The sequence below is a fragment of the Protopterus annectens genome, chromosome 3.part0, assembly GCF_019279795.1.
Source record: "Protopterus annectens isolate FY-2018-M chromosome 3.part0, PAN1.0, whole genome shotgun sequence".
NCBI lineage: Eukaryota > Metazoa > Chordata > Ceratodontiformes > Protopteridae > Protopterus > Protopterus annectens.
Window position 1 is genome coordinate 299,610,760 of NC_056731.1, and position 20,807 is coordinate 299,631,566.

The 20,807-nt window shown below is 37.3% G+C and overlaps 1 protein-coding gene across 2 annotated transcripts in view; it reads right to left on the bottom strand.

The window, feature by feature from the left end:
* The window catches only part of CNPY1 (canopy FGF signaling regulator 1), a 666,926-nt gene that overhangs the window by 532,851 nt on the left and 113,268 nt on the right, over positions 1-20,807 (bottom strand). For both annotated transcript variants that reach the window (XM_044064782.1, XM_044064783.1), the window contains exon 2: positions 5,094-5,202. In XM_044064782.1, the coding sequence (XP_043920717.1) occupies positions 5,094-5,193 (100 nt within the window). In that variant the 5' untranslated portion in view covers positions 5,194-5,202. The remainder of the gene's footprint in view (positions 1-5,093; positions 5,203-20,807) is intronic.

Here is a 20,807-nt window from a genome sequence, read left to right on the forward strand (position 1 = left end):
CAAATTTGGAAGTGGAGGCCCCCCACTGCTTAGTCCTGTGAGCCCCTGGGACTGAAGCCTGGGTGCTCTGCTGGATCTGGGTTTGGACTGAGAAGGTCTAGGAGGGGCAGGAAAGGACCAATTCTTAGAAGGTCAATGCCTACTAAATCTTGGAGGTTGTACTTGTAAAAAATCTTTAACAGTTTGCATAGATTTAGCTTTTTCCTCCATCTTTTTAAGAACTTCTTCTGCCTTGTTGTCAAACAGGTGGTGCTGATTTAAGGGAGCATCCAGTAATTTCGCTTTAACATGATCTGGCAAGGATTGCTCCTTAAGCTAAGCATGCCTTCTAAGTACAGACCCAGTTACCGCAGTCCTGCAAGATGCCTCTAGTTAATCAAAACCACATTGCAATTTATGTTTACCAACTTGTTCAGCAGAATGCATAAAATCCTGTAAATCCTTATTTTCAGCACAATCAGGAATCAACATAATTTTCTATTTAAGCAATCCAATAATATGCAGCTGATGCTTTAACATATGAAACTGGTAATTCAAGGCCCTAATGGCCAAAGTTGCAGAAATGTATACCTTCTTACCCCATCTATCCAGTGCCCTGGAGTCTCTATCAGAGGGGGTAGGATTTTTGGCAGAGCTTTAATGCCCTTGGGTCCCTGCGAAATGGTTTCAGGATCCACAGTAGGATTTTTGAAAAGGAACTTGTGAGAGTCAGGAACCCTGTAATATCTATCAGGTTTACTGGAAGCAGGAGGTAAAGAGTCAGTGGCCATGCTATATTCTGAAAAGGCATCATCAACAATGTCCAGTACAGGAGGTACAGCTAAAGGCCTGTGCTGGGGCAGGAGTAAGAAATCCCTAAGCCTCTTTTTAGAATCAGAGAAATCTTGACTTTCCCCCAAAAAAAAAAAACAACACCCTGAGAGTATGCAAGGTTTCACCAAAAGAGAAATCCTCTGGGGGGGAAGCAGAGGGAATACAGTCCTCAGCATCAGAATGCTCATAAGTAGATTAGGGTACATCCTGGTCATCAGAGGAAACAGAAATTTCAGAATCCTGGTCAGAAGTATCACAAGCAAACTCAGTCCTAGGTCTCGTAGAAGGGGAAGGTTGGCTTCCCTTGATTAAAGTAATAACGTCTTCAGTCATTCTTATCATTTGTTTTTTAGGGATACAGGCCTGACTATGCAGTCTGGGCGTCAGTTTTCTAGGCATAGTTCGAGTTTTAGGTCTTGAATAAGAAGATGGTGTTGGTTTAATATGCAAGTCAGTAGGCCTGAATACACCCTCAGAATCCGGTGCCTGCACAGCGACTCCAGACCCATCCAAGGTAGAGACATCCGCATGTTCCACAGTTGAAGTATCTTGTGGCATACTGGATTCCGAATGGGTCTCAGTAGAGGCCTGCAAATCTGAAGTAGCGGGTATCAGGAACTGCGAAAGCGCCTCACTGAGTACTGGCGAACTGGGCGGCCTGTGTCTGTCTTTAGCTTTGCATTTTTTCAGAATGTCGGAAGTCGGATGGCTTTCTGAAGACATATTGGGATAATTGAACCGAGCACCAAAAAATTTAGAAGCGCACATATACCGACGATGGATAGTTTGTGGTTTAAATAAGGCACAAAACCGACAGCGAGGTACGTCGTGGTCAGGGCCTAGGCAAAGAATACAGTACGAATGAAAATCTTTATGAGGTATTTACTTTCCATAACAAATGCAATTATTTACTTTTACTGACATCGGATTAGAGCAAGAAAAAGTTTCCCCAATGGGGTACTTAGCTTTTAATTGAAGACTTCCGTTCTGAAACTCGAAAACGAAAATTTCAGGAGTCGGCCGACCGGCACTTGCGAACTGCTTCTGCTTTGGGCACCGCACGGCAAGAAAGACTGATGTAATGACGTCGGCTGCATGTTTTATACCCCCTGATGACCTAACGTCACGGAAGAAGAGAAAGCAACCAACGTAGGACCCAAGACTTTGTTAATCAGGCTGACTGGGGGCTACTGCAAGCAGATAATCCCAAATGTAATGACCAACAGTGAAACACGAACATCTTGCAAGTACCTAGAATGCAGCTATAAAATCACAAAAGCAGATATGCATATAGTCACATTTAAGCAGACATACAAAACACACACACACACACACACCACACTCATCTTTAAACATGTACTGCAGAACTCTGTGTATGTACTTTGTAGTTTCATCATATACCACTCATCACAACAGAATAATACTGCTTTTTTTAAATACAACAACACACTATACATGTCGACCAGAACCTTACAATTGCAAGCCTGAATGAGCAATGAAAGTCAGTCTACTTCCATTCTTCTAAAATTATTCAGGCAACATAATATGAATGTACTGCTACTGGTACACAGCAGCAGTTCGTTTTTCAGGTAGTGAAGTACACTAAAAAAAAAAAAAAAAAAAAAAATTCAACAAATATTTGCTGTGCTCCACTGCCTCAGTTTCCCCTATTTGCTTGCCATCTGTGTAGTCTGTAACTAGAAGAAGCCTAATTACAGCAGACACACTACTGGTCACACATTAGCACTCTAATTGGCTGCAATTACTGAGAAGGTAACAAATTAAATGAAGTAAGCAAAACACTAAGAAAAATAAGTGATACCACTGTCACTCTGCAGCAGCTTGAGTTAGACCAGTAATACACTAAGTAATAACGAATTTAACTCAGTAACCAACAAGCAACTCAAATGTCCTTCCAGCTACTAATTTCTCAATACTAGAGTTGAAAAATAACTCAGTCCTCTATCTTCTGAATGTACCTCCTCTTATGAAAGATGATTCAGTTCCGCTGACTCCAGCTACAAATATGCAGATTCAGTTATGGGTCCTGAAAAACATCACAGTGAACTAAAAGATTTGACAGCAGCCATAAATGCACCTTTGTTTATCTAAGTATATTCTATTCCCAAGATGTATGTTTCCAATACCAGTTGATTCAAAGGAAAACAAACATGCTTCAAATCCATGTGATGGTATCAAACAAGAAATTAAATGCAAAAGAAAATATGATAGAGGATTATGTCCAATGAATGCTATAAGCATTTCATCTAGTTGATAGCTTAAAATGATGCAAGCAGCAAATTCCATAAATTCCTATACTGTATAACAGGGGTTGATGACTCAGAGGCACACTTGCACTTGGTGAATATGTGGATACATTTACAGACTGTAGTATTGTATTTACATTGCTTTAAATGTTCGTTTTGGCACTCCAAGATATTCAAAATTCATACAATATTTTAACTTTTTCCTACATCAGCTGCCTTAAGTGGTCTGCAGTTTAATCATTTAATGTTTTGTACACAAGTTACATATTTCCAGGCTGGGGAAAAATCGGTAAGCCTGGATACATAACACAGCATCAGTGCAAGTGGAGATGACCGTAGTTCATTGTTTTCCTTAGCTAGGATATAGTGATATTTTTAGGATGTGTGATGGCTATGTCCTAGCACTGAAAAGAGGAAAATAAGGTATGGGTTGTTCTGATGTAAGTCTGTCAAGTTTAATTTGACAGAGCACAGAATCTATAATTGCTGGTGTATAGGGAATTACACAGGCATATAGCTGAAACTAATGCTACTGCTGGAGAGAACAGCACAACATTATCTGTCTGTAACCTTGTTCTGCAATTTAAAAATGTCAGAAAAAAAACAACTGGGCAAATATATCTTATGTTTTGTTTTTATCTGCTTATATGGCAAAGAGTAAAATTGGAGGCTACCCTTTCCAGTGTTATTACATTTTTGCTGTCTGTGATCTAATTCTGCATTTTACATCTAAATTGAAAATGTTTTACTACATTCTTCTGTGACATACTATTCTAACAAAAGTTTCCTTACACCAGTCCTGTTGTCGCTGGACAAGGCTGTTAATGAATAGCATATATTTAATGCTTTGTAGCTAGTCATTTTTTGAGATGTTTAAACCAGATATTCCCTTGATTGAATTGTCTACCACCCTAAATTTTACTATGTCTGACTGCATTAGGGGTCATTATCTGCATTCGAGATGGTTAATGAAACAGTCTGAAAAAAAGAAATTCAACCATATAACTCCAGAGAAAGAATTCTGTCATTTTTCATCCGTTTACAAGTTACAGTAAATTTGGCACCAAAAGAAATGCCAGATAGGCTTTTCTGAACCAAGTGCCTTTCCTTCAATTCTGTATCTGACATTTATTCAGCAAGCAAATGAAACCTGAGTCTGTGCAGTACTTGCTTGCCTTATTTCATAGTTAATTTTGCTTAAACTGTTATTTACTCTATCATGCTGTACTTGACTACTGATAAGGATCAGAGAAAATACACGGGTTCTTAAGTTTGGTTTGTGAACAAGCTCAAGGCCTACTGGTCATCAAACAGCTTCATGACCTGAATCTCATGCTGAAACTTAAGGAAGCCTATGTAGTCATCCTTTTCTATTTTGTAGGCATGATAACATGAATTTGGGGGGGGGGGGGGTTATTCCATAAATGTGGAAGTTTCCGAAATATAAAGTTGTCCTGGCTGAGTAGCCTCTTGACTCCAGGTAAGGGGGAATTCTAAGAAAAGGGGTTTCAAATATGCCTTTACTATACTTGCTCTGAAAGCCTTTATTGTTTAATTCTTGTTTACCTCTCATTTTAGCAGCCTAAAATTTTCATAGGCACATAAATAACTTATTTTTCTGGAGGCCATTTAATGTTAATTAACATCAGAAAAAGGAATACACAGCCCTTAAACACTGCTCTTCTCCATATTGAAAAGGGGGTCTACTCTGGTTATATAGCGCAAAAAATCCACAATGCTGTGCTCTATGAAAAATAAAAAGCAAAAATCACAAACAACTATGGTGCAAAAATGGCGATAAAGTGGAATTATATTTGGTTGAATTACCAATAAGCACACTGATTTTGTCATGCTTGAATAACGTATTGCCCAACTTTGCTAAGTAAACACCCTACTCCAAAATTCCAAACACCATGCACTTGTAAATTATCTAAGCATTACAATGAAACGATGCATTTTAATGAGTGAAATTCAAAATAACAAGATTGTCTTCAAGAAATATCATTTACATACCTCCACAGTAAAGCAAAAGGTCTTTTTTGCCTTCCACCATACTTAGATAAGTAAAGAGTACTACTAACAGTAGACTGTAATGAAGCACAGCTGACTCCATACTGAATACCTGTAAATACAAATACGCAAATTATTAACTGAAAACAAATCAACAACTTTTATTTTACACTTTTACCTGACTACACACACCAGTGGAATATATTTAACCTTTCTAAAACTTCCAAACCCAGTCTCAGTGTATATAAAGAGGAAAAAATGGCCATCCCCATCCTGTGTTCTTTTTCCTACCAGAAAGTACAAATGTATGACATACTTAACATTAAAGAGTAGAGAATGGAATTCTCCCATATCTTATGGGTGGTCTTAACCAAAATTTACTTCCGGTTTCATCTGGCAGTCACAGGCCAGACTCCTTACCAAGGGAATTGTTGTTGCTTGCAATGAGAACCTTTGCCACTAGGTGGAAATCAACACATTATTATAGCCCACATAAAGCAGAGAAGCCCCGCCATTCTCAGTCTCAGCTCACAGTGGTTACATCATACGGTATACTTTAAGCTCCTCCTAACTATCATGTTAGAAAGTGTGATCTACGTCATCTTCTTTCGGCTTTTCCCGGTAAGGGGTCACCACAGCGGAACTCCAGTCGGCTAATGATTGGCAGTAGATTTTTACGGTGCCAAGGTGCCAGCCTGATGCCCAACCTTCAACGAAGGCACACCCATTCAAACATGTCTTTCGAACGCCACTCGACAGCGGGGAGGACATGCAAACTCCACACAGAAGGCGCTCCAGCCGAGAATCGAACGGGAGAACCTCTTGCTGTGAGGTGACAACGCTACCGCTGCACCACCACAGCATTAGAAAGTGTGATCTAAGTAATTCACCATAATTGCTTATGGCTCCCAGAATGCACAGTATTACAAAAACAATATGTTGTAAATATATACTATTTAGAAATACAATGATCTTTGAGCACCACTCAAGACTGGCCAATATTACCAGAGTTAAGCTACACCTTTTCCAAAGGGAAAAGATGGCTGATGGGTCCTAGCCTCTTGTGGACCTGATGTATTTAGACTGTTTTTAGACCTGGCACAGGAAGTCTGTTCAAGTCCTAACCACTCACTGTGGTACAGGATGGATAACAGAATTTCATTCATGGAGTGACCTTAATCAGTCCAGTGGCCTTAATGGGTTAATTGTGGAGGTTTAAACTTCATTTACAATTTCATCCAAACAAATACCATACTGAAACGTGTGCAGCAGGAGTGTAAAGGGTAAAAGAGGATGAGCTGGAACAGCAGAACTGATATTCTGTGCAATACATCAAGACTGTATTCTAAGCATGCAATAACCATCATACAAATTCAAATATATGCAATACAGATATGAATGCAACACCTTAAACAGCAGGCATATCTTAAACATACAACACTTTGTCAACTAATTCTGCAACTATTTCTGCTAGTGCATAAACCAGCCACCACATATCCTAACACAGATGTGTCTGTGCACGTAACTGGTAATCCACCAGCTAAGGTATGACACCAAAACAACTAATCTCATATATCAGTAAACACAAGAGTGCAGATGGCCTCCCTGGCACAGCATAACATATTTTCCATCATGTATATTACAGCTGTAAAGAGGAAATACATGTTATGTGGTGTGACTGAGTGTGGAGGAGACGTATACTGTCTGTGCTGTCCAGCTATTCAGTGATCAAACTGTTCAAAAATTAAGGCTTAGTTATAAAATACCCCCTTAAAGAGGCAAATGACTAATAAACCAGCAAGGTATATTTGAGTTTTGAATAATCTACTCAGTAACACTGAAACATAACATACACAGTTTAATTAGTAACAGAAAATTCTACACTGAAACTTGATCGGTTTACTTTTTTAAAAAATGTAGTTGCATAGCTCCACACTGCTTACTTTTTTTAAACCACCAAAACTCATCCGGCATTCTGACAATGAGACAATAGTAGTTATTTATCTGAGCAATAGAACTTAGATGAAAGCAACAGTGATGAAGCATACACAAGTAGAATAAAAGAAAAATGTACTTGTTAGCAAAAATTGCAGGGGAAAAATAAGCTACTGATTAATGTATTAAGTAATGAAGTAAGTACATGCATGTAGCATAATCACCGTGCTGCATTTAAAGGAAGCTGATAGAAAACTGGATCATATTTTCATGAAAGATATGTTTCGGCACTTTCTGTAGAGGAGCAATGCTCATCTGCTGCCCTCTCCAAAACAATGGCTTTACACCAAACTAAATGCACAAATTCAAAATATAGGCAATAATTGGCTTTACTAGGAAAACAATCATTCCCTCTATTTTTGTAGTTCTGTGACATCTGCGTTAGAATACTTAGTTCCTAGAGGTGTTGGAGGTAAAAGTTGACTGAACTTAATATGCTTTTAACTGAAAGGATGCTGAGTTTTTTCACATTTGAGATAATGCTCTTTGGTTTGATTGCGAAGTTCCAATTTTTCAGAACTCGGCAACAGGTGATTATCAGTCACATACCTCCTTAAAAGGCATTTACTTACATAATCTTTTCTTTGCTTTTCTATTAAAATTATGAATTAAAGGTTCTGGGCTTGCTACTGTATAAATAAAAGAATCTGTGCAGGCTTTACTAAATCTTATACAACATTTTACTATACCAAAGTGGGTTCTTCATTATTCCTTGCAATACACTTTTTTGCATACTTATTATTAAAAATATATAACAGAAGAACATATGCTGATACTGTAATTAATGACATCAAGATGTCACCTTTTAAGACCTCTATGGAGTTGAGACAAAATAATTTCCTTTTACTTTGCATTGCTTATTTTGGCCATTCCTTTGCTACTTTTATTTGACAGACAATTCATTTTGAGGACTCTACATAAATAATCTAAAATACAGAATTTAATGCGAAGAATATATTGCTTATTTTTTCATCCAATTATGATTTTGATACTTTGGTTATTAACAGTATTTGTTAGGCTTTCTTATATGTGGTGATCACCTCCCCAATCACATTTCCCTGAACTTTGCTCTCCGAAACAATATTTCCTAAAGGGTACTTGAACTGGAACCAAATGATCTAAGTGAGGTAAATTGATGAAAGGTCCTTCATAAATATATCTGCAAACATTACAACAAAAACATTTAAAAAGACTCCTAGGCTTATCGGTCTCAGGCATAGATACCAAAGTCTCATTTTTCTCTAACATGAAGCCTTTTGTAGTAAAGTTATTAGAACATCATTAGGTAATAAACATGACAATTTTTATTTTAATTTAAGTTGTGAAGAAAAGAAAGCTCTTTATGAGCTTCAACACATAGACAGTGTCAGGTTCATGAAGGCTGATAAAGTGGGCGGGCTGGTAATCATGTCTACAGCTGATTATACTGTAGCGATGGAAAATCTTTTAAACAATGGTAATGAATATATGGAAGAGAATAGTGACATCATAGACAGAAGTTATAGGTTTGTAAAATATGTTCTATATGATCTTTTGATGAATGGTGAGATCTGTACCGAAATCTATGATTTTCTTGTTATTGATCATCCTAGACTGGTTATACTATTTGGTATACTCAAAATTTATAAAAACACTTCAAATCCACAATTTAGGCCCATTGTTTCTTCATCTGGTAGTATTGCAGAAGGATTATCGCTATACTTAGACATGTTACTTAACCCTGTGGTTCAAAAGCTGCCTTCCTTTATTAAGGATTCTTGGTCTTTTCTGGAACAGATTAGGTTATTTAGTCAACATTATTTGGACCCAAGTACTGAAGAAACAGAGTTTTTTATACTGACTGCTGATGTAGTTTCTTTATACACTTGTATTCCGCAAGCAAAAGGGATAGAGTTTGTGTCTCACTTTCTTACTAAATAGACTACTTGGTCTGAACCTACACTAAGAACATGTTGTTCCCTGTTGGAACTTTTATTGGACAATATTTTTTTTTTTTTCAATAAGAAGAGTTATAAACAGCTTTGTGGAGTAGCAATGAGGGCTACAGTAGCCCCAGCTTTTACTGGTTTGGTGATGGCATGGTGGGAAAAAGAAATTCTACCCACTATTGGTCTCGTTTCTGACATTTTATTCTATTGTAGGTACATTGATGATTTGTTTTTCATTATTAAAGGTCCCTCTGACAAATATTCTGCTTTTTTGGCACAACTAAATGTAAGTTGTGATTTTTTGAAATTTACCTTAAGTGGTTACAGTAATAAAGTGGATGTGGTTTGGAAAGGAATTCCATACATAAGTACTTTTCTAGTAGAATTTTTAGAAAAGTTACTTATGTCAATAATTATCTACACTTCAGTAGTAATCATCCCTTGTACATGAAAATAAATGTTCCTAAGGGTCAATATATAAGAGCATCTCGTATGACCACTGATGACAATTTATTTCTTGAAGAGGTTAACTTTATCAGTGAGTTATTTTCGTGTAGAGGGTATCCATTGTCTTTACTTCAAGAAGTCAGTACTAACATCAAAGACAGAAGAGAGTTGGAGTTTCCCCCCATTACAAAAAAGGGGCTTTGTGTTAATAACACTATTGGCCAGTCCGTTTCCACTTCATTTTAACAGCACCAAAATGTATTATTAATATGATGGTAGACAGTAATAAAATTAAGTCAGTCGTGACTAATAACTGGAAGATTATTTGCGGTAATAGTGAACTACATACTATCCTAGGTTAACAACCCTATTTTTGTTTATACGAAATCTAACACTATTAAGAGTTTGTTAGAGAAAAATGAGACTTTGGTATCTATGCCTGAGACTGATAAGCCTAGGGGTATGTTTAAATGTTTTTGTTGTAATGTTTGCAGATATATTTATGAAGGACCTTTCATCAATTTACCTCATTTAGATCGTACTATCAGTGTAACAGGGAGGTTTAACTGTAACTCCATCAATTTGGTATATATTGCCTTATGTTCAGGTTGCACTGCATTTTACGTAGATATGACTACTAGGAACTTAAGTAAACGTATTAAAGAGCATTATTATGCTATTAAGACCAAGGATGACAAGAATGCCTTACTTAAGCATTCTGTAGAATGTAGTTCATACAAAAAATTCACCTTCAGTGATTTAGAACACATTGATTTTGACTTAAGGGATGGTAACTTAAGAAATAGAGTAAAAAGGAAAGAATCATTATGGCAGTTCAGACTGGGGGCTGATAATCCGACAGGCTTAAATGAATTTATAAACATTATTTTTAACACAATGTAGAAAGGAAGCATGTATACAATATTTTTTTATATAACTGTTGACTTTTTATTTTACTTCTGACATTTTGATATTATAGTTGATACTTCACATTATAATATGTTTATAATTGAGAAGTATTATATGATTGTTTTATTGCCTTAATTGATTGAGTAATTATTCAATTATGATTGTGGTTGGGACATGATTTTTGTATACAAGTGTTTTAAAAGTTTGTGTATTTGTATTTCTGAAGAAGTCTTTTAGACGAAAGCATTGAGTAAAGTTTTTTTACGCTAATTCCTGGTTGGTGTCTTCCTCTGTTGCTCCAGTGTTTTGGATTTACTTGAAGTGGAAGATCGCGGTCCATATGGCTACCATGTGCAAACTGTGGAGCAGCTTTGAGTCTGAGGAGTAAGTAAAATGTGAAGGCAATGTGAAACACAAGGGTGATACAAAGGGTCTTATCTTCTGTGTACTCTGTGTTTCAAACCTTGGGACCTGACATTTTGTAGTGGATCAAAACTTTTTTCCCCACAGTTCAGGGCATTTTATGATACAGATTAAACTTTGCTAAATCCACATAATTTTGCCCTTTTCTTAAATTTTACAGAGGAAGGATAACACAACCATAGTAAGAGAAATCAAATTTCTGTGCATCACTTACTCTTATCCTAATACAAAATGCAACTAATTAGGGCAGAAATATACTTTAAGTAAAAGATAAAACATAAATATTCTTTAAATACTGTTTCTGATTAAGCTCATGTATATTAAGTACATAATTAAAGTTTTCTTTTTCTATAAAATGGACTGATTCACATCAGAAATTTTTGTAATCATATTTCTCTGGTGTGAATATCTCTTAGAATTCTATGGCCTTTCCCTTGTTGCTGTTGAGCAGTTTCGTTGAAAATAAAATCTGTAACTGACTCCACTTCTTCCCCATCTACCTGCAAAGAATTGACAAGGTTTGATGACATATTTTTAGGGTTTAATGTTGTGCAGCAAGTCCACATTTTCACTTACTATTTTCAACATTATCAACAGGCTATTAACCTCTTCCTCAATTTCAGTGATCAGATGGTAAATTCCATTTATCTGATGTTGTTAAAATTTGTCCCAGAAATTTTGATTCTACCATTTGATTCTTCAAACCCAGCATTATGTTCACAGGATAACTTAAATCAGTTGGGTGACAACATACAATCTTACCGCAATTCCTTCCCAATCCTCAACAACTCAGTTATTTCATATTTGGTTGTAACATATTGTTTCATGCTCTGCATACTGATTTCTCAATTTCTCAAGAAGAAAATAAGGCGATCTAGTATCCTCATTTCTCTAAGAAATTGCCAAAGTTTGATATTGCTCATGCAGTTAATGGTCCTACAGTAGTGAGTAAAGCAGAAGTAAATATTTTTCTGGAGCTTCCTTGCTTTCTCTATTAACCAGTGGATGCTGGCAAATTGATCTCTGCTATGTCTCTCTTCTAAAACTAGCTTGTATATCTGGCAGTACATAACTTTCATATTCTATTAATTCAGTCCATCTGATCCAACTTGTAGGACAGAATCCCTAACTACTTGAACTCCAAGGTGGCATCACAACAGGAGACCCATAAGTACAGAAGGACCAAATGATGCACTAACCCTAGAAATGGAATCCAGTTTGTAGTGTTTAATGACCGTGCTTGGAGGACCAAGCAGCAGCTGTGCAGACTTCATCTACTGATGAATACCTGAAGGAGGAGGTAGAAGTTGAGACTGCCCTATTGGAATGAGCCTTGGGTGTACCCAGCAGAGGCCTTTGTGCAAGACACAGATGTAAGCAATGCAGATCAAAAGCCATCTGAAAAGTGTAACTTTGGAAACCTTTCTACCTAACTTATTTGTTGCAAAGGAAACAAACAGCTGTGAGTCCTTCCTGAAAGTTTTGGCTCTATGAATATAGAGTTGTAATTTCCTATGCACATCCAATGTATAAAGAACATACTCTCCATTGTTAGAATGACTTGGAAAAAACACTGGTAAAAGAATGGATTGCATCATGATAATTTCAGAAGCCACTTTTGTTAGAAAGGATTGGTTAGCATGAAGTGACACTATGTCTTTATGAAAAACCTAGCAATGGAGAGGAGGAGGAGAAGAAGAAGAAGAAATCATCTAAAGCTCAGAAACCATGTTTTTTTCCCTTCATAACCAAAAACAATCTTGAAGAAAAGCGCAACCATCTCTAGTCTGGTGGGATCTCCTGGATGGCTCTTTTGTAGAGCAACAAGTTGATTTCTTTCTCTGCCACTTTTGCCTGATTGGGTAATGGCCATTTTGAATTTGAGTGGTGTTAGAAAAAAAGAGGGTCTAGAATAGCCTCTGAATATACTCTTTTTGACCCATCTGCCCTGCATGATGGCCTTCCAAACGGCTGGGTAAAGAAATAAATGTCCCTTCAGAGACACTAGAATTGCCTGTCAGAAAAAGGTCCTGTGTATCCCAGGTTATGCAAACTCCCTCTGTTTCTGGGCCTGCTTCCATTAAAAAGGTCATTTCTCCTACAACTGCCCTCGACAGAAGAAACATCAACTTGCTGATGCCTGGTCTTTCTGCACCGGCGAGATTTTTGCTGGGTCTCAAACTTCACTCCAGTGGTAGACAGCTTCTTGCAGTTCTGCTCACACTTCAGCCCTCACCTCTCCATCTGCTACACTAAGCATAAGGCACATGAACAGGTTCAAAATGAAAATGTTGGACATCGTGCTTGGGGCAGTCTCAAACTACTTCCTAGAGTTTGATGTTAGTGGTGATCCCAGAGTTACCAGGAACTGCTGCACCAAATCTCTTTGAAAACAGTTCATATTAGTAGTGTAGTTCAGAGCCCTTTAAGAATACACATGCTTCCCTAACCTATCCATTGCTCAGGACTACTTCTTAAGGAGAAAGGTTGAATCATCGGTTAGCAATTTCTTTGCCACTCCACAATAACAAGTCCCAAGAGTCTTTGCCCAGTGTGGTCTATCTTTGGTTGGTGTGAGAATCTTCTTGGGTTTTTTGAAACTGCTTTGCACATATATGTTTCCTGCTACGACCTACTTACTGCCATTATCTGCTAGAGGAATCACCTAGTAGATGGATTTAAGCCGGAGGCCTAAAAGAGAACCTCCTAGTCATGAGGGGCTGAGAGCTCCTCCGTTGTATGAATCACCACTCATACCAGTTTTTAAATGGATTTTTTTAAACAGAACATTTTTCATGTTTACTCATGGGTTAATGTATTTGATTGTTTAATTGCTCATGTGATTCCTGGTAGGTGTGGTTATTTGTTGGGAGAAGGTATTTAACTGACTTTGTCAATGTGTTTTTTTGTCTGAAGAAGTGCAGGCACTGACCTGCATGAAAGCACTAACTACAGTATCATTACTTTGGATATTGCTTGGAGTGTACTTGTCCATTGCTTTTCTTATTTTTTCACTATTCAAAACCTCAAAAATGAAGGCCAATTGGTCTCTACAGTTTTTCTAGATATGTCAAAAGCCTTTGACACTGTATCTCACTAATTGCTACTCAACAAACTTGCAAACTACAATCTCAACTCATCATCCCTAACTGGTTCTACATCTACCTGTCAAGCCATCGACAGGCTACTAAATGGGAAAACAATCTCTCTCCTCTACGTCCTGTGTATACTGGTGTACCCCCAAGGATCCATACTTTGGTATCTCCTATCCTGTTCACCAATAACCTAAACTCTGCCACCAAACATGTAACTATCATCCAATACACAGATGACTCCTCACTTATCTGCTCAGCACCTACCACCCAAGAACTTCAACAAAAAATGCAGAAATTCTTCCTGGACATAGAAACATACCTCTCCAAGCATCAGCTCATCCTAATCCCAAATAAGACTAAGTTAATACTTATCACTAACAATTCGTCCAAGCTCAGCCCTCTACCCTCTCTATCTACTCCTTCAATGGAACAAAAATTGACCCATCTAATCAGACCAAACTCCTAGGAGTTACAATAGATAAGACTACAATTTGATGCACACATCTCCTTAAAAATCAAAAAAGTCCATGCCAAACTAGGTACCCTCAACAGAGCCAAACCTTACCTCACTCACCAAGCCAGACTAGCGACTGCTAGAACCTACTTACTATCCACTCTCCTCTATTGTTCACACCTTTTCACCAACCTACACAAGACTGAACTTAATAACCTAGAATCCTGCTACAACAAAATAGCTAGGTTTGCAGCCAACCACCCCCACAAAACATCCACTGCTCCTCTCTCCAGCACCTCAACTGTCTGGAATTTCCCAGCCTGTTAACTCTAAACCAACTTACCCTTGCCCACAAAGTCTTATACAACCCCAATAACTGCCCTGCCCTCTCTAACCTGATCCAACCCTATATTAACAGCAGACCCCTTAGATCTTCTGACAAATTATTGCTAAAAATTACCCAGTCGCACAACTATCATGGTGACTCCCCTCTATGCCAACACAATTGCGAAAGTCTGGAATGCTCTACCTCAGCACATCCAAAAAAAACGAACATCTCTTCTTTCAAAAAAAGCCTAAAACAATGTCTCACCAGCAATTGGCTCTGCCCCTGCATTCCACCAGGATAACACCTATTGTCTTCTCAACTCTGTACTCTCCTTATCCTCAAACTACTACAGCTGTCTTTACCTTTTGCTAGTAAAGTTCTGATTAGAATATTCAGATAAATGTGTGTGTACAACTAAATTTGTGATATTATGCTCCTAGAAATATCTGTTTTTGTATAACATCGTTGATTATTGTACTACTGTTCTGTGACTTAACTACTGTACTGTTGTATTGTGCTTTATTAACTACTGCATTCTTAGTAATTTTTTGCTTGTATTTGCTGTAATTGTTAAATTGTCTGGAGCTTTTCTCCCCAGGTCACCACTGAAAACGGGCTACTGGCCCAATCAGACACTACCCGGTTAACAAATGTAAATAAATAAATGTAACCCCATACGAACTGCAGAAGGAGTCGTTACTGGGCACACTGCAGGTGTTGCGAAGAGCACTTTTGGCTGACATCAAAGATTGAAACAATACTAATTTCATGAACTTTAATCATACTTTGACTTAGGAATGGGGTTCATTCCCGTCATGGTATTAGAAGCCCAAAAAGTTCTGGAGAAATTAAGAAGAGAGATGGTAAGTCAGTAAGCAAAGGAGAGTAGTATTGCTGAAATTGAATTAATTCTAAAGTCTTGGTGAGTACCTTCACAAGGTGGGCCCTGTTTTTCACAAAATCTCAACAAGATGACACCGATATATATATTTATATAGCATATATCATGGACAGAAGTAGGTCAAAAATTAAAAAAAAGATACCTGGGTGTACAAAACCCAAGATAAAAAAGTGCCCAATCCTGGTAGGCGCACTGATGCCAGGACTGGAAAAAACGACAGTGCAGAATCCTCAAAATAAGGAAACATCCCTTGGGCCTGGCATGGCCTCATTGTAGGAGAGGATGCCCCCCTGTTGTAGAAGGATGTAGCAGTCCACAAAAATCACAAAAACTGACAGGCCAAACAAGAGCCATAAAGACAACAGTGGACTATTGAGGTTAAGAAAGAAATTATGTGTTGTTACTATTATGCAAAAAGCCCAGAATTTCCAGAGACAAGATATACAAATGATTAACAGAGAAATTAGAGGAAAGAAAAATACAAAAAAAACCTATTTGTGTTCATTAATACAACAGATCTGTGAAAAACAGTATATAGACCAAGAAACTTTGATCCGTTTGGGAAAAAAAAGCATCAGAGGAAGTGGGAAAATATAAACATAACAACCTAGAGATTTTTGAAAAGTATGAAAAAGAAATATGGACATGGGAAAGAAAGAGATTTGATATGGTGTAATATTTATGCAAGGGCAAAAGCCAAATTAATCCATATAAAGAAGGCAGACTCAAAGATATTCAAAGAGAAATAGAGGCAAAGGCATCCAGATATGGAAAATTTCACAATAAAAAATAATATCACAAAGAGGCAATGTATTAAAGAAGAAGATTAGTAAAGTAGAAGAAAAAAATAGAAGTTGAAGTTATGGAGTGCCTGCAAAGTTAAGGATTTGGTGTAGAAGGTCTAATACAAGTTACATCATGGCATGATGGAAAGCGTCCCCAAAGTTAGGAGAAACAGGTAGATCAGGAGACATCTGAAGAAGAAATATGGACATGGGAAAGAAAGAGAGATTTAATAAGGTGCCATATCTATGCAAAGGAGAAAGCAAAACTAATCAATACAAAAAGAGCAACACCAAAGATATTTGAAGAGAAATGCAGGCAAAAGAGAACAAGAATCTAGACATGGACAACTTTACAATACAAAAATAAGAAAACAAAGAGGAAAACTAAAAAGGAGATTACTAATGGAGAAGTTAAAGAAATAGAAACTGAGGTCATTGAGTACCTGTGAAGTGAAGGATTCAGTGTAGAAAATCTAATTCAGAAAGCACCACAACAGGATAGAACAATTGACATCCAAATTAAGAGGAAAATCAGTGGAATGGGAAGTAACTGGTCAGGTGCCATATGAAGATATTTTGAAGCCTTCCACAGGAAACCACTATAAATGTTCACTTGAAGCTGGACAGCAAGAGAAGGAACAGGAAACTGTGGAAACTCTTGACGCAGTCAATGTTGAGAAGTGATAAGCCAGTGAGTTCCCATATAACAGAGCAATGGATGGCACAGGATGAAACTGAAGAGAATGTGCCACAGGAAGATGCTATAAAAAACTTTCTATAGAATGTCCGCAGGAAATGGAAAACAAAAAATGTGCACTCATTTTTGAGAAAATGAGCTAAGAAAAGAGTTGCTTGATTTAATAGAGACAGATAGACATATTAAGAGCAATGAAAGAAACAGACCACAGAAGGTCAAAAAAAAGCCAGAAGAAGTTTGATAAAACAAATAAACACACTAATTAGGACTGTCCGTAGAGATCCATGCGATATAACAAAAGTAAACAGGATAAACTACTGTGCAGCTAAATTAATAACTGATACAGTTCTACCACAAGAACATAGGGTAGTGAGGGAAAGGAAGGGGAGAAATCGAATACCATCATGGAAGTATCGAACAGAGAAAACTATAAAGCAATTAAGACAAGAAGTGCCACTGTTAGAAGAGTACAGAAGAGGGAACAGATCAAGAAAAATACTTAGAAAGATAGAAGTGATAAAAGCAACAAGCAGTATTAGAACAGATCAGGATCTATCATGCACTATCGCAAATAAACTAAAAATCTCAGCACAGGTGGAAAAACTAACTTATAAGATACACAGATAAATATAAAGGAAAAGTACAAAATAAGCAATTTATTGATGACCCAAAAAAGTTTTATAGAGAACTGGGAAACAAGGTAAAAGGAATGGGAAAGACCACCAAAAAAAGAAGAAATAGATACATTTTGGAGAAGTATTTATGAAGATCCTTGGAACATAAAGATGCTAAATGGATAGAAGTAGTAAAAGAAAGAATAAGAAGTTTAAAAGTACAGGATATAAAATGGGATGAAGTAACAGTCAGAGAGAGATTGAAACAAAGTCAAGAAAAGTGTCTAACTGGAAAACCCCAGGCCCAGATGAAGTACCTAACTTCTGGTTAAAAGTATTAACATCTTTGCACGAAGATTTAGCCATAAGAAAGAACTATTTATATGCACACCCGAACAGACACCAACCTGGCTAACAACAGGAAAAACAATGCTCCTACTTAATAGTTAACCTGCAAGCTACCCTAAAAATTATAGACCAATAACTTGCCTTCTGACGGCATATAAACTATACACTGGAATTGATGCCGACAGAATTTATAGTCATTTAGAAGAAAACTCAATTATAGCAATAGAACAAAAGGGCAGTAAAAGAAAGTCATATGGAACAAAGGGATCATTTGTTGTTAAATAAAGTCAAAGTGGAGAATTGTAAAAAAGGGGAACAATCTAAGTATGGCATGGGCTGACTACAAAAAAGCATTTGATATTACCCCACATTCATGGATAAAAGAGTGCTTAAAAATGTATAAGACACACCCTACACTGATCAACTACATTACAGTGACTATGAAACAGTGGCAGACCATTTTGCAATTAAGCCATGATAAAGGAAAAATTATTATTCCAGGGATAAAAATTCAGTGGGGGATATTCCAGGGTGACTCTGTCACTGCTGCTATTCTGTCTTGCCCTTAACCCATTAAGCTGCCAACTTAACAGCTTAGGCCATGGCTATAACTTGGTTCCTAGAAAACAACAAAAGTGTAAAGACTTCTCATCTTCCCTTTGTCAATGATTTAAAACTGTATAGCTCAACAGATGGGGAACTGAAAGCACAACTGCAAGCTGTTAAAACTTTTTCAGATAATAACTTGTCTGCATATATCAACTTGACACAAGCTGATTTAAGTATACTTTTCTCTGCACTTATTTAAGACGAGTCAGTAAATATTGTGCGTCTGATTCAGTAAATATTGTGTCTCTGTCTCTCTGCAGTTAAGTTGCCTGAAGTGTGAAAAAGTGTAGCCATCTGGGCTCACTGAAAGTTGTTAGACTGCTTTGAAATTCATGTGTTAGTGTTAGTTAGCCTGGGGGTTTCTGCTAGCATTAAAATCTGTGTTGGTTACATTTCTAGTAATCATTTTAATCAGAGTTGCTGGCTACTGGGACTTGTCTGCATATATCAGCTGGACACAAGCTGATTTAAGTATACTTTTCTCTGCACTTATTTAAGATTTGATTCAGTAAATATTGTGTCTCTGTCTCTCTGCAGTTAGTTGCCCACCCACCCTCCCTGTTTCCTCTTGTGGTGTTAATCTTGGTGGCTTTAGAATTGCCCGCCCCTGCTGTAAATCTGTTTTTGCACACTCCTCCTGGACCCATCTCATTTGCTCACTCAACTGAGTACAGTGAGATCATATTTTGATTTCAGATACTCCTACCTGTCCCCATCTTCTCTGCGGTGTACAGAGACAGCACTTGGGAAGGACATTCCCCTATAGTATCTTAATCTGCTCTGTTTCCTCCCTCTCCAAAAAAGAAAAATTTGCACTTCATCTGCTTTACTGTATTTGTGTTTCTTCCTACTTTATTACCTTATTTTGCTTTTGCCTCTTTTTTAAAAGTACTCAATTGAATTATTCTGCTGCCTTTATTACTGCTTGCTAGTAGCCTGATTAAATTGTAACTGTTATTCTAAGGCTCTTGGTTTAAGCACTTGGGCTTCAAACCAGTTGTTTTACATTAAGAAGGTTTGTGGTCTGCACTGTTGTGGCAGGACAGGTAGCGTACATCCTTCTAAGTTGGGAACTGCTGATTGAAGGCTCAGTGTCTGTTATTCTAAAATTGTATTAGTTCTGGGTTAAGCACTTGGGCTTCAGGCCAGTTATTTTACATTGAGAAGGTTTGTGGTCTGCACTCTTGTGGGAGGAGAGGCTAGATTCTGCTCTTCGGAGCTGGGAATTTCTGGTTAAAGGCTTATTGCACATGCTTACTTGAACTGTTTCTTTCTGAAATCGGTATGCCTTATTTGCTGTAGCATAGACTAGATTCAGGCCGGCTAGGTCTAACTTTGTTTGTATAACGTGTGCACTGATCCAGGCCGTCTTTTTTGGAGAAGGTTTCTCTGTACCCTAGTGGTAGGACTGTTAGTTAGAACTTGTCTGATTGAAGACTGCTGGAACAGGGCTCAGTTTTGAAGTTTTTAACTGGTTAATTGGGTAAAGTGTTGTACTTGTCTGATTGAAGACTGCTGGAACAGGGCTCAGTTTTGAAGTTTTTAACTGGTTAATTGGGTAAAGTGTTGTGTTGATTGTATCTGCTCTATTTTCTGAAAAAAAAAACAAAACAAAAACAAAATACTTGTTTCCCGCCTTTCTGAACTAGTATAGTCCAGTTTTCAGGTTTGTTTTATATATATATATATATATATATATATATATATATATATATATATATATATATATACATACTTGTTACCTGCCTTTCTGAGCTAGTATAGTCCAGTTTTCAGGTTATTGCTGAATCCAGGGCTGTGTTACAAGTTTCTGTATTGCCCATATCTTACTTTGATAGAAGGAAGTTTCTCTGTTCACCTGTGAGAGGGGAGCTTTGAGCAGCCTATCTGTCCCTGGAGGAGTGGTTTCAGCCCAGAAGTTAGTAGTTTACTGGCCAATTTGGGCTAAAATTGTGATAGCCTTTTCTGCATTTTTTGTTGTTTTGATTGTATCTGCTGTAGTTTCTGAAAAAAAAAATATATATATATATATATATATATATATACATAACTTTTCACGCCTTTCTGAACTAGTATAGTCCAGTTTTCAGGTTATTGCTGAATCCAGGGCTGTGTTACAAGTTTATGTGTTGCCCATACCTTACTTGTATAGAAGGAAGTTTCTCTGTTCACCTTTGAGAGAGG